This window comes from Rattus norvegicus, chromosome 1 (assembly GCF_036323735.1).
Source record: "Rattus norvegicus strain BN/NHsdMcwi chromosome 1, GRCr8, whole genome shotgun sequence".
Taxonomy (NCBI): domain Eukaryota; kingdom Metazoa; phylum Chordata; class Mammalia; order Rodentia; family Muridae; genus Rattus; species Rattus norvegicus.
In genome coordinates this window covers 17,776,912-17,790,844 of record NC_086019.1, presented here as the reverse complement: position 1 = coordinate 17,790,844, position 13,933 = coordinate 17,776,912, and the positions used below count along the sequence as shown (strand labels likewise).

At 42.5% G+C, this 13,933-nt stretch overlaps 1 protein-coding gene and 1 long non-coding RNA gene across 3 annotated transcripts in view; one reads left to right on the top strand and one right to left on the bottom strand.

Annotated features, from left to right (window-relative positions):
* The window catches only part of LOC134484959 (uncharacterized), a 33,873-nt gene extending 20,639 nt beyond the window's left edge, over window positions 1-13,234 (bottom strand). The window contains exon 1 of the long non-coding RNA XR_010062790.1: window positions 12,619-13,234. This is a non-coding gene — a long non-coding RNA (uncharacterized LOC134484959). The remainder of the gene's footprint in view (window positions 1-12,618) is intronic.
* Myb (MYB proto-oncogene, transcription factor) overlaps window positions 1-13,933 on the top strand; it is a 33,998-nt gene that overhangs the window by 2,462 nt on the left and 17,603 nt on the right. Inside the window, exons 2-10 of one of the 2 annotated variants that reach the window (NM_001427409.1) lie at window positions 2,680-2,797; window positions 4,386-4,457; window positions 6,044-6,136; window positions 6,361-6,581; window positions 8,349-8,571; window positions 9,826-9,906; window positions 10,252-10,356; window positions 12,119-12,373; window positions 13,232-13,570. In NM_001427409.1, coding sequence (NP_001414338.1) covers window positions 2,680-2,797; window positions 4,386-4,457; window positions 6,044-6,136; window positions 6,361-6,581; window positions 8,349-8,571; window positions 9,826-9,906; window positions 10,252-10,356; window positions 12,119-12,373; window positions 13,232-13,570 — 1,507 coding nt within the window. The remainder of the gene's footprint in view (window positions 1-2,679; window positions 2,798-4,385; window positions 4,458-6,043; window positions 6,137-6,360; window positions 6,582-8,348; window positions 8,572-9,825; window positions 9,907-10,251; window positions 10,357-12,118; window positions 12,374-13,231; window positions 13,571-13,933) is intronic. The other variant, XM_039098949.2, reaches the window with a different exon arrangement.

The following is a 13,933-nucleotide window of genomic DNA, read 5'->3' as shown; positions in this document are numbered from 1 at the left end:
CCGGGTCACCTGTTCTGCAGAAAGCTGAAACCTGCAGCAGGAGGAGGAGGGCGTTAGGAAGGGGTGCTCCGAGGAGGCGCGGCCCAGGCTGGCCGCCCCAAGGTTCAGTCTGCACAGGGCGTGGCCGCGCAGGTTCCCTGAGGCTCCCAGGTAGCCCGGAGCGGAGGCGGCGGGGAGGGGCGGGAGCCTTGAACTTGACTCAGGGGGAAGAGAAACCCGGCTGCGGGCTCGGAGCCGTTTCTTGCAGGGCGAGCGTCAACTCGGCAGGGATTATTAACCAGGTCAGCGAAATGAGTCTGAACCCCTTTTCTAGAATCACGTAGCGGCCACAGGCACTTCCTCCCGTCCCCCCTCCCGCTTCCCAACACCCCCCACCCCGCCCCAGTGTTCTTTTTCGTTTCTTTGCACGGTTTGTTTCCTTGATAGAATGTAACATTCATAGTTGTACTCTTGTAACCACACCGGCTCTCGCAGGTGGAGCAGTCGAGAGCATCTAGCTTGAAATCAGCCTTTGAAAGTCCTTTGACTGTTGGGTCTGAGATCTTGTCGGAGCAGATAAAGGAAAAGTTATTTCAGGTCCTTTGTCGAAATTAATCATGCTACCGAGGCGACCAGGTCATTTTAGGGCGAGGAAATCGCATGCAAAGCTCAAAGGCAAGCCCCTTGCCAAAGCTGACAGCATCCTGGACTCGCCCAGCTGCCTCTCATAGCCTTTCAAGATCTGCAAGAGTCGCAGGCCACATTTCACCCCGAGACTTTGGTTCTGCACATCTGCCCAGTGCTTGCATTTTAAGAGACACGGAAGACCGTGGAGGCATGCGCTCTGGAAAGTACCTTATAAATAGAATCCCCGCCCTAGTGTGTAAAATGGGATCCACGAGAGGGAGGGAGACCAAATCAAAAGGGTAGGTGCAGGGAGAATTAGGGCTGGTAGAGCTTTGCTCCTGTGAGCTCAGTTATCCCTCATCTGACTGTCGATCGCCCCCTGTGGGCAACTGAGGGTGTTGCTTGTTTTTAGATTAACTTTTGACTAGAGGGAAAAAGCCTGTAACTTGTTTGGAAAGTGTTCACAGTGCTGTTAAGTGACAACTCCAGATCTGGACAAGCCTAACAGGCGAATCTAATGAGAGTTAAATCGATGACTCCACTCTCAGGTCCCGTTGGCTTTTTTAGTATCCCTGATACTTCACAAAGGGATGCTTCATCCTGAAAGGTTTCCAAGTTCCTTAACAAAAAAGGAATTGTCACCCCAAAACGCTGATTTACCTTTCTGGGCACATAACTTTTTCCCCTTCATAATGCCGTGTTTTTATATTAAGTAGAAACTAGTAAATTATGTTCAGAAGTTATTTACCACGTCCTATTTACTGTAGGAAACAAAATTTCTCTTGGCTGAAAGGATTTACACCAAGTGGAAAAAAATTATTGCAGATCATGAATAAAGTTTACTGGGATTTTTTTTCCTTTGGCAGTGTTATTTTAAGGCTAGATCGCATCCTGTCACCATGAAGCCTGAACATCAGTTTTATCATTTAAATGATGAAAAGGGGGCTGGAGATATACACTTAGGGAGTTAGCTCAGGAAGACAAATCCTATTATGAATGTTTGACTTTTAAAACTAATTTTTATTATTATTTTTTTTACTGGGTCTCATGGGTTTTTCAGTTTTACCATGGTGAGTTTTAGTGAAGTTGTGAAGTGTGTAATTCTTCATATTTTAGGTTTTATAGGGAGTGCTAACAGAAGCTAAAATGTAGAATTACTCCATCCTATAAATGATTGGAGGTACTTCAGCTGCCATTAAACTTCACACTGTTACTCAGTCCAGTAAAAGAAAAGTCTGTTTTGAAAACAGTAATTTTTTTTAACCTGTAGATTTCATCTGGGGGGAACCCCTGGGTTTTTAATTAGCTACATTGTGAGGTATTTTAGACTCCATTCAGTCAGAGACAGAGAAAACAAGAGTAAGTAGGATTCTGAATAGTCGGTGCCCTGGCAATGCGCTTAGTTACTCTGTAGACAGCACTGTAAACACAAGCACAGCTACCGTAGAGCAGACCTTGAGTTTTGAATGATTTGCTATTTATGTCAATCGCAAAACAATTTGAGGACTGTATCTTTTCCCGGGTCTTTTCCCCCCCTAGTATCATGGTCTTTTTTTGTTTGTTTGTTTTTGTTTGTTTTTTGGTTTTGTTTTTTTTGTTTTTTTTAGCAGACTACCAGCACTGTTAAGACATACTTGATTGGTTCGTTGTGTTCAGAAACTGTTTAAATGACTTGCCATATGCCAAAGAGTTTGAGTGTGTACTTATATAAAGGACATGGGCTCTTGTTCTTCTTGGTGTTCCTAACATTGACTTTTAAACTCAGACGTCAATTGCTTGGGAGTTTGCCAGATGTGTAACTTGTCACTGATCTAACAGTAACAGGTTCAAACATGCAGAGCAATAGAAAATGCCAGGGCTTCTGGTGTCTCTCTGGATACTGGTAACAGCAAAACCAGTTTACAAACACCACAGCAACAGAACGCAGAGGACCTCATTGCGCAAGTTTGTAGGGTTTTGCTGTCTCTGTAGACTTTTTAACAAGCTTGCTGAAGAGGTTCTGTGTGAGTTTCATAACCTAATAGCTTAGATCCTCTGCTTTCGGCCCATGTGTGTCCATTCTTATTTCTGCAGCATATACAGCAGCGATGAAGATGATGAAGACATTGAGATGTGTGACCATGACTACGATGGGCTGCTTCCCAAATCTGGAAAACGTCACTTGGGGAAAACTAGGTGGACCAGGGAAGAGGTAACTTGTCATTTTATCTAAACGTAGGGAAAATGTGTAGTCTGTAATTGGGGGAAACAAATTTCGGCTAAGCTCCAATACTCTTGAAGAGGTTCTCCTGGGATGCTGCACAGAATGTTCACACTCTCCTCTCCCAAATATGTTTATTTATTTTGCTTTCTCGTTCCAACCCATTTATCATTCCTTGAATGCTCTCTCCTTTTTCCTTTACACTTTGCCTGTCTATTTCTCATTCTGGAGCCTTACCACTCCCTTCACTTTTTCATTGTATCTTTACACATTGCCTCCTCTGTGAAACTGTTACTGGCTGCCATCTTTAAGACTTGATGCACCCTCCCATGGTCCCATGCCCCTGGACACATGCTTGGCTTTATTGGTGTTGTTGTATGTATGTCTTTCCCAACACACTGCAAATTTCTTGAGGGTTCATCTTTGTGTTCCTTGAACCCAAAATTATTTGCTAAAATGTAGGATAATGGGATAGTAATAGTTCTCTGAATAAATTAATTATTATTTAATTATTGCTATTCCCTAAGCTAAAGCAGACATAGAACTCATTGTGTTATAATATATTCATCAAATATTCTTCACATATAAGATTTCACAGACCTATGTACATAATTATTTTGAAGACATCCAGAAATAGGCGAAGATGTGCCCACTTCTTTCTAGAGCAAAATCATTAATGTGTGAAAGGAAGGTTTCTTCCTTCTTTACTGAACTATGACATTGATTGTGTGGCAAAAATCAAAGCTCTTGAGAACGGGACTCCCAAGAGGCACTTAGGGAATGCATGTTCTATGTATCCAGGTCAAGCACGTGGATGCTCTCTTGGAGACAGAAATTCTGTTGTTAACCATGGATTCCCAGGTTCTGTCTGTCTTGTCATTATGTGTGAATGGTATCTTTGCAGAAACCGATGAAGACTGTGTTTACAATGAATGGTCTGCGTGCTCTAGCATGTCGATGAATGAATGAGCTGATGAAACCAGCATGAGAATGTCTAGTATCTTCTGTGTTCTGACACATCTGGTCATTCATAACTCTGAACATATTGACGCAGAGCCTTCCTTACTTTACTGCGTTAAGTACACCTTCAAGTTAAATATGTCAAATATCATCTTTGCATATGAAGAAGGTTGAACCAATGGGAAATCATCTCATCCATGGTCTTATCTTCTTCTGGGTTGAATGGTGACTAAGTTTGACATTGGAATTCATTTTCCCCCATTTAGTAAGAGTGCCAACAGCTACCATCTATTAAACACTAGCACATGCCAAGCTTCACTGTTTTACATAAAGGTATTGTGTAATCTCCAGATAACCACGTTGATACTACCATTCCTATTTTACAGATGACAATAGAAATCTGTTTATGTAACTACTAACAGCTGTGTCAAAGTAAAAGCTTTAGTGTGCCTCTGAATAGTAAATCTATATACCCAGACCAGTATAAATATTGGCTTTATTTGAGTGGCTTTGAAAACTTTACCCCCTGGATCATGAGGTTGGTTCCGTTGTTCATTAAACTTGGACAGAGCTATTCAGTAGACAACTGATGTCCTAGGGTTGTCTTTACATGCCGTAGGATGAAAAGCTGAAGAAACTGGTGGAGCAGAATGGAACAGACGACTGGAAAGTCATTGCCAATTATCTGCCTGTAAGTAAGATGTCCCTCTGTCCTTCCTACCTTCCTTCCTTCCTTCCTTCCTTCCTTCCTTCCTTCCTTCCTCCCCACCCCTCTTTTTTGAGAATGGAAAATCTTATCTGGATTTAAGAAATTCTTGGAGAGTTTATTGAAATACTGTGCATTTGTTCATGTAGAGGTTAGAGGAAGAGACCCCATCCATTACTTTTATATCTGACCATACAACATATAATTGAGGTTTCTAGATTTACTATCAAGAGATTTTGATTTTTTTTTCAACCACTGCTCCTTGTTTTGTTTTAAAATACCCAGATAACGTAAGTTAACGTTCTGATGGGTTGTTACAGGGTAAAATTTAAACTTGGTATTTCCTCCAAGTTAGCTTCTAAATTCCCCATTCTCGTTAACAACCATATTTTTGGTATATGGGTTTAAAATTCTAGAGTGCCTTTTGACTTATACCCTCCCATCCTCCATCTCAATAAGGAGTTAGGAGCCCAGGATTTCTTTACAGTCCTTCTCATCCACTTCATTCCAACAGTCCAGTCACAGGGTAACCGCCCTGCCCTCTCTATCACGGTGGCTTCCTACTTGGCTTCAGCATGTGTATCTCAGCTTTCCAGTTCCAAACACTGTTAGCTGAGAGAGAGAACTTCCTAAAGGGCAGCTATTCCTAACCGCTGTGCTTGCCTAAGGTGTCTGAGTCCCCAGGTTTGGTCTCCTGCACCAATCAAAACAACAAATAAGCAAACAGAATCCCAGCAGTGGTGACACAGAGTCTCACAATCCAGTGAACTGCCTTGACCTGGCACCCAGTCTCTCTCCTCTCTGGTCTCAACTTACAGTCCCACTGTTCTCTCCCTCCTCTACCCACTCTGTTTCCTGCTTCCTCCCCACAAGCAGGTTTGGTTGTGTTCATTTCTGCTTTTTCTCCTCCCGGCTTTTCTTCCTGCTGATTTCACCCACCCAGAATGTTCTTTCTTGCTTCTCTAGTTAAAAGTTCTAAGCACCCTCCAAAGGCCATATCATGAGCTCTCTCAAATGCCTGTGAAGGAAGGAGAGCCCCATCTTAAAGAGTCCTTTTCTCCTCACTCAACAGCATTTGACTTAGGCCTCATCTTACAGATAAATTCAGCCTTTGGTGGTATATCAGTTACGTGTCCATTTTTATAATCTTCTTCTAAGATTATAATGTGTAAGAAAGCGAGAAGTTTTATCATTTTCATTCATTCAAAATATAAGTGCTGGTGGTCCTGAACACACCGAGAGGTTTAAATGGGAGGGGGGGGTGCTTCAGTCCTTGAGGATGGATTTTTACTGAGGTTTGGCAGTATGGAATCTCTAACACATCTTAAGCCACAGAGATACAAACCACAGACAGAGGTTAAGGTTAAGTCACATTGGCATATATGTGTGTCCCATGATGCTCCTTCTATGTATATGGAAGAGTATTCCCTTTGGACTCCAATCTTAGATGCAACTTGGATATACTCTCTAGCCTGTGAGCAGTGTGGGTAGATAGATGGGCTCTCCATGCATGCTTCTAAATGTTCTTGGATGTTTTCACTGTGTATCGTCCACATGTGTACTTCGTCTAGAACCGGACAGATGTCCAGTGCCAACACCGGTGGCAGAAAGTGCTGAACCCTGAGCTCATCAAAGGTCCCTGGACCAAAGAAGAAGATCAAAGAGTAAGTTTTGCCTCCATAGATGTGTGACTTGCAATTAAGGATATTGCTAAAATGGGTTTCTCGTCCCCAAGGAAGCAATTCAAATCTACAAATAGGAAGTAAAGGGCTCGCTCCTGTACACCCAATGGATGAAAGCAGATTGTTTCAGGATCTGAAGATCTTGTTAATGACACCGGCTCTTTCCATAACATTAAAACACAGGTTATTTTTCTGTTTATCTGAAGGTGATAGAGCTTGTCCAGAAATACGGTCCGAAGCGCTGGTCTGTTATTGCCAAGCACTTAAAAGGGAGAATTGGAAAACAATGTCGGGAGAGGTGGCACAACCATTTGAATCCAGAAGTTAAGAAAACCTCATGGACAGAAGACGAAGACAGAATCATTTATCAGGCACACAAGAGACTGGGAAACAGATGGGCAGAAATCGCAAAACTGCTGCCAGGACGGTAATACTTGGTCAACAAATATACAGATTGGGGAAAACCAGGGGGTGGTCGATAAACATTCTATGTGTGTGAATGAGTCACATTCTAGCAATTAGAAGCATTGTGTGAGGTAAACCAGAATCATTGACTTTTAGAAGTGAAGAAGAGCTCGATATTTGTTCCATTGGATAACGCCAGTGTTACCTCAGTGGTGCCTTGGGCCAAGCCTTTCAACTTTCCTCGACCCATTGTTCCTCCATTCTTGAAATAGCTAATTTCATGAGCTAATGTGAGGATCAAGTAAAATGAGTGTAAGGTATTCTGTAAGCTAAAGCACTCTACATGCTTAGAAGGGAGCTCAGACACACAGATTGCTTTTGGTCTGAGGCCATCCAGCCACTGGTTCACTGATCACTCCTCTGCTTTAGCAATTTCCGTTTTCTTAACACCTACATTCACCTCATTCACCATTTGATCACTTTTTTTTCCTGCGACAGAAAAAAGGCTGTAAGTCTAGAATTATCGTGACAACTTCAGGTTTTTAAACTAATTTCAGTGCAATATCGTCTTTTTACCAAACAAGGTGAGCAAATGATGCCTTTGTGTAGGATAATTATGAAAACTCACCTTTGACCCACTCTCTCTATATTTATACGATTGATTTTTAACTATTTTGAGAAATACTTTTACTATAAATTTTAAAATAAACAAATATTAAAAGTATTTTTATTCTTGGACTTCTTAACCCTAATGTGGGGAAAGGGTTGTTTCAGGGATGGTTTATCTAGGATTTCCTAGTGTTGAACCTCCCTCGAGGCTTGAGAGCTTTAAGAAGCCATGGATCAGATCAAAGGAGGTCTTTCCTCCCATGTGGCCTCAGAGAATAAACTGTTGACTTTTCTAAAGACTAAAGGGGCAACAGAACTTCCTCTTTTTTTTTTTAAACACACATTTCCCCACCCCCATGGAAATAGTTTTTACTTAAGTTTTTTATTGTTTTTTTTTTTTTTTCCCTGAGCTGAGAAACTTTTCCTGGAAATGGAATGTTTAGTAAAAACACCTAGCAGTTTGAAACTACACTGGGGAATCGAATGTGTTAGCGCATGCCTATAATCCCAGCATTCAGGAGGTAGAGGCAGAAAGATATGGAATTTAAGACTACCCAGTCTTAGGAAAGCACTCCTACCCCCCAAAAAGAAAATATACTGGGGCCAGTGTCTCTTGTTTAGGGTATTGCTGAGGGCGGTGGAGAATACTGTTACCCATTACACATGCTCCTCTTTGTCTGGAGTGGCTTCCAAAGGGTAAGAGGGGTTTTTAACTCAAACTTTGTACATAGAGTTATGAGAGATAAAGAGGAGGTACTGCGGCTTGCCATGGCTGCTCCCAAGCCTGACTAATTCCTGTTCTTGGTGTATCAACCCTGCTACAACATAAGGGCTTTAAAATATCAGGGACTCTAAGTTCCATTAAAGTCCAATGGCACGTGAATACTGAGAACTCATGCTTTTATAAAGGAGTCAAAAATGCTAAAATAAAATTAGCAGGAAACTCGATACATTCTAAATCGCTTGAGCAAGAGAGATCTGTGGATTTTTGGTTAGGTAGAAAAGACTATTAAAAAGAGGAAAGGACCACAGTAATTAAAAAGGGAAAATAAAAGTGGAACCACAGAAATTAAAGTTTTTTTAAAACAAAACAAAACAAAATAAAAAAAAGTTTTCTGTCCATTGACTGTAATCTGAGTTAAAATTTTGTAAAGTTTGCATGTGGTGTGGTTCTATGCAGGACTGATAATGCTATCAAGAACCACTGGAATTCCACCATGCGTCGCAAGGTGGAACAGGAAGGCTACCTGCAGGAGCCTTCCAAAGCCAGCCAGACACCGGTGGTCTCTAGCTTCCAGAAGAACAATCATTTGATGGGCTTTGCTCATGCCTCACCTCCTCCAACTAGCCAGTCCTCAGTCAACGGCGAATATCCCTATTATCACATCGCTGAGGCACAAAACGTAAGCCACTCCCAAGAACATAGAGGGAGGAGAGAGGTGGCTATGTCAGTCTGGGTCATAAAAATACTTTACAGTCATGTGCTTTGCATAGAAGTTGTATGAGGTGGTCACAGATGGCCCTCAGCTAGACCCACTGTGGGAGATAGGGGAGGGTACACTTGACTATGTTTCTGGAAACAAGAATGAGAAGTAGTTTGTCCAGCATGTAAAAGTCTGCTGAGTAGAATCAAAGTCGTTTGATTCTAATTTGCTGCTCCAAACCTCATTTAAAGATAGATTTTTTGAATGTATATATATATATATATATATACTTATATATTGCTAAGTCTTAAGAGTAGGTGGACAAAAATAGATGTATAGTCCGATAGCTTTCTTTTAAAACAAAACAATAAGAATTGATGTAATACTACATTTAAAGTCATAAAGAGGCGATAGCTAAACTCTGAAATAGGAAGGGAAATTAGAAGTTCAATTCTGGCAATGATCTAAAGAAAACGAATTGATGTATACATCCAGTAAATGTTTACTTTCTTACTCTGAGTCAAGGGCAGTACTGTGATATTAATTTGGTGATGTTCCCCCTTTATCCTCATTTGTGCTGGTATCATTTCTTCCTCATTTCTAGACATTCATATCTAGCAATAGAAATCGCTCACAGTACATGGGAACAAAGTCTAAAGAGGAGACTATCAAGAAATGCTTATTATAGAGCCAGTGATAAAAAATGACAAAACTCACCCAAGAATCACAAAGATCATATGATCATATGCAAATATTATGTAAAACACATTCATGAGTAGTTTTCACTTGGCTCTATCTGTTTCTTAGATTTGACTACAGAATTTCCAGAAAGGTCTCCGGTGAATGAATTATCATAAAAGCCTCTGTGCTTTTTATTAAAAGGGAACATTATTCTAAGAAAAGTGCCCCTGGTGACAAATCTTTCCTGCATCCATGAACACTTTTCCATTGTTCTTTTCTTCGATTGAGGAGTGTTTTCTGTTGGGACCCTTTGGGCCTTTCTCCTTATGTTTCTTGAACTAGTCAGCCATTTTTTTTTAATTTTAATTTTTAAATATCTGGCTGACTTTCAAGTTGGAAAAGTTTTTTTTGTTTGTTTCTTAATCATTCCGTGAATTTATCTACCAAGTACTTTCTCCCTCTGTCCCAGAGCGAAACTTTAGAGAGTTGAGGCCCCCTGAAGCACTTGTTAAGTAGGAATGACTTAGTCTTTGTTTTGCTTTCCTGGTCCAGATCTCCAGTCACGTTCCATACCCTGTCGCGTTGCATGTAAATATCGTCAATGTCCCTCAGCCAGCTGCTGCAGCCATCCAGGTGAGTTTATCTGATGGGCAAACCCATTAGCTGAGCAAGGCACCGCACTTAACGAACACTGTTTTCCCTATATAAACACGTGTTCTATACCCTGTAATAGAAAGAAAAGCTAACAATGTGCCAACCTACTTTGGGCTAGCCGTTTACCCCTGGTGGCTTCTGGAATTTTCCGATGCACCCATGAGCATCTAGCCTCTGCTTTACTCCTTGTGGCCTTAAATCCCATATCACTTTGAGCGGGTAGAGGTGAATTCCATGGGGGTGGTTCCCCATGGAAGCTCTCCAGGCTGTGTAAGGTGCCTCTCCCTCAGACCTTCTCTTTCCCTGCCTCACTTGAAACTCTAGAGACATTATAACGATGAAGATCCTGAGAAGGAAAAGCGAATAAAGGAATTGGAGTTGCTCCTGATGTCAACAGAGAACGAACTGAAGGGACAGCAGGCATTACCAGTAAGACTGTTACCTCGGGATGGGCAGCTTCGCTCAGTACTCTCCTCTCTCCCGGGTCTCCTCTTCTACCGATTGTCTCACCTGAGTTCTCTGTATCTGCTAACGATGCTCAGACACCAGAAACTGCTGCTGATAACTGATAAAAAGCCTTCTAGTCTCCGAATGTGCATTGACTGAAGTGGAAGTCGCTGTTTGGTTTCTAATAGGACCACAGTACCCACTTGTAACCATCAGCATCCACATTCTAACACAGCGCAAAGCTTTACATCCACATGTCGCCTGTTCGTTTGACTCTTGCACTGTTATTTCCTTAGCCTGTATTTACATATCTTATCACCTCAAATTCCACTTGAAGTGTACTTAGTACATACATGTGTTTAAAAAGGGATGTATACATTAGCCACTTCTTCACGTTTGCTATCTTTTCTTTGCATGTGAGAAAGCTCTCCGATTAGTAGTGATAGTGTGTTTGTGTAAACATATACCTGTTCCTTTAGGTGTGTGCACATGTGTGTGCAGATCTATGTGCCTACATGTGTCCAGGCCAGAGGTTGATACCAAGTGTCTTTCTTGATAGATCTCCACATTAAAAATGTAACTGTAACTGTGTCTGCATGTGTGCACGTGCTTGTGTGCGCTCCCAGAGGTGAGGGGACAGCTTTTTTGAATCAGTTCTTTCCTTCTTCCATGGGCTCTGGGGACCGAACTCTTTCTTAACTACCTCATCCCCTTGCTGGCCATCCAGTGTATATTTTGAAACAGGGTCTTATGAAACCTGATGCTTGCCCATTTGGCTAGCTTAATGGCTAGGGCTCTACCTGTCTCTGCCTCTCCAGTGCTGGGGTTACAAATTTGAACTGCTGTGGATACCTGGAGACCAAACCCAGGTTCTTAGGTTCACATGGCGGCCACCAATCTCCTTCCCCTCCTTTTTGGTACTGACAGTTGAACCTGGGGTCTCACACATGCCGCATAGCATGCTGCCCTGAGCTGTAGCTCCAGCCCTTGTGTGGACCACTTCAGAATCCTTGAATGGGCAGCTAACTGAGCGAGCTGTTTGTACTTGGTAGTTTACTCAAGAAGTGCGTACGTGAAAATCGATACCCACTGGGGACTCTTTGGGTGAAACGTCCGTTGTTGTTGTTGTCCTTGTCAAGCAATAAAATAATGTGCTTGTGCTAGTTCGACCACTTTTGAAGTTTAGTTACTATTTTGCAATCTGTCCTCTTGCATGGTCATGCTGTAAGGGGACTTCTGTTAGCTTGATCTACTTTCCTAACCACAGACACTCTGCAGCCCTACCTTGCATCAGTGCAGCCTATAGCCTTAAAAAAAAAAAAAAAAAAAGAATAGAAGCAATAGGATGCGTACAGATAAAAGCAATTCTAACCACTGAATCCTTCCAATGGGTTAACGGGCGGCAAGGACCATTCTTAAGTCATAGCAATCGGGAGCCCTTTGCAAATTAAATTCCAGTGGATCTCTAAGACACTAAGACTTGTATTCTGTAGCAGTCCCCAGGTTTAACATTTGACTAAAATCATAGCAACTGAAGCCAACCTGTAGCGCAAATTGGAGCGCTATTGCAAAGCTGTCAAAAAAGGAAACATCTTGACAACTGTCTGGCGGGCCTGAGTTTTGGATGAAGCAACCACTTTTTTATCTTGCCTCCAACAGCATCTGATACCTTGTGCAACATCGTTGCTAAGTTTCTTCTTCCTTTCCTCTCCCATCCCTATTTCTACACACCCCCCTTCCTCAGACACAGAACCATACTTGCAGCTATCCCGGGTGGCACAGCACCTCCATTGTGGACCAGACCAGACCTCATGGAGACAGTGCACCTGTTTCCTGTTTGGGAGAAAACCATGCCACTCCGTCTCTGCCTGCAGATCCTGGCTCTCTACCTGAAGAAAGTGCCTCGCCAGCAAGGTGCATGATCGTCCACCAGGGCACCATTCTCGACAATGTTAAGAACCTCTTAGAATTTGCAGAAACACTCCAGTTTATAGATTCTGTAAGTAGAATTGCTAAGGCACGTTAATGTTTCTAGGAGAGGAATTGAGAACTGACGTATCATAAACCATTATCATTTTCTATGGCAAATCTAGCTTGGGACTACGTTCATTTAAAGCGAAAGACCTTTAGTTTTTGACAATTCCATTTTTCTCAGAGGTCTGATTTTGTAGGCTACCCACACTTTCCAATGTTTTTGCCTTCCAAACGTGAATTTCCTTAAAAAATAATGAAGTTCTGACTTACCACAGAGGGCTCAGAACAAGAGCTGTGTCTGAGCTGTTTTGACAGAATTTCTTATATTTTGCTTACTTCTTTGTGATTCGCTAGAAAAGTTTCTTGGCTGTTTTGGTTTTGTTTGCTTTTTGTTTTGTTTTGTCTATTTTGGGACAGCACATTTGGACTTAAAGTCTTAAGCTTTCAGTTCACGGGTGGTGCATAGGTTTCTCCACAGAATACTGAACATTGGTTAACAGTCTCACAGGATCACGGAAATAAACCATCATGAGTAAGACAAATTTGAGTTCAGTAATCACTTAGTTCATTTTCTTGGTCTCCTAACTGGTTAAAAAGCCTTTAGTTCCTACACAGGGGACAGGGCCAGCTATTGCCATACTGTATCAAGAAAAGTTTTCTGTTTGCTTTAAACTGCATGCAAAGGAGAGTGCCTGAGCTCCCCACAGTAGATGTGTAAGGCAACCCATGAACCTCCCTTTGATTCCCTGAGCTAGAAGGCAGGCAGGCAGGCCCAGCGTTTTCTTGCACACAGTATCCATCGCTCAGTGCTGTATATTCGGGTGATGGCGGTGCTGTCACATGCATACCATCTCAGAGCTCTGTGCCTCCCACGTTGTTTCAGGATTCTTCACGGTGTGATCTCAGCAGTTTTGAATTCTCTGAAGAAGCGGCAGCTTTTTCACCTAGCCAGCAGCACACAGGCAAAACCTTCCAGCTTCAGGAAAGAGAGGGCCATGGGACTAGATCTGCTGGAGAGCCTAGCCTGAGGGTCACCCGGCGAGTGCTGAGCGAGGCTTCCCTCCGCCAAGCCAAAGCCTCACCGCTGGTCTTTCTTCGAAAAAGGCGGGGGCAGGCCAGCCCCACAGCCGCTGGAGACTCTAGCTCCTCCCTCTTTGCTGACGTCAGCAGCTCGACTCCCAAGCGTTCCCCTGTCAAAAGCCTACCCTTCTCTCCCTCGCAGGTAGAGCGCAATTTCTGCACAGCTGTTACTAATTTTCAGCAGACACCCGAGCCTTAATAGTTAGAAACTAATCTTTTTGAACAAATGACTAATGACTGCTGCCCTGGCGGATTTAATTCTGCGTTGAATCTCACTGGGGTAAAGGTGGCTGGCAGAAAGCCCACTAGTGATTTTGTCGCATCGCTTTCTCTAGAAGTCTTGGTGGTTTGGAAGATGGACGGATAGTCGCATGAGATATGTTTCCATCTCCCTTTCCGCTACAACTTAACATTTCCCCTGTCAACCTTGCCTCTTCAAATTTTAACACATTTTCTGCCTCTTTGTTCATTTACCGCTAAGTGATTTACTTACCCTGGGGAGGAG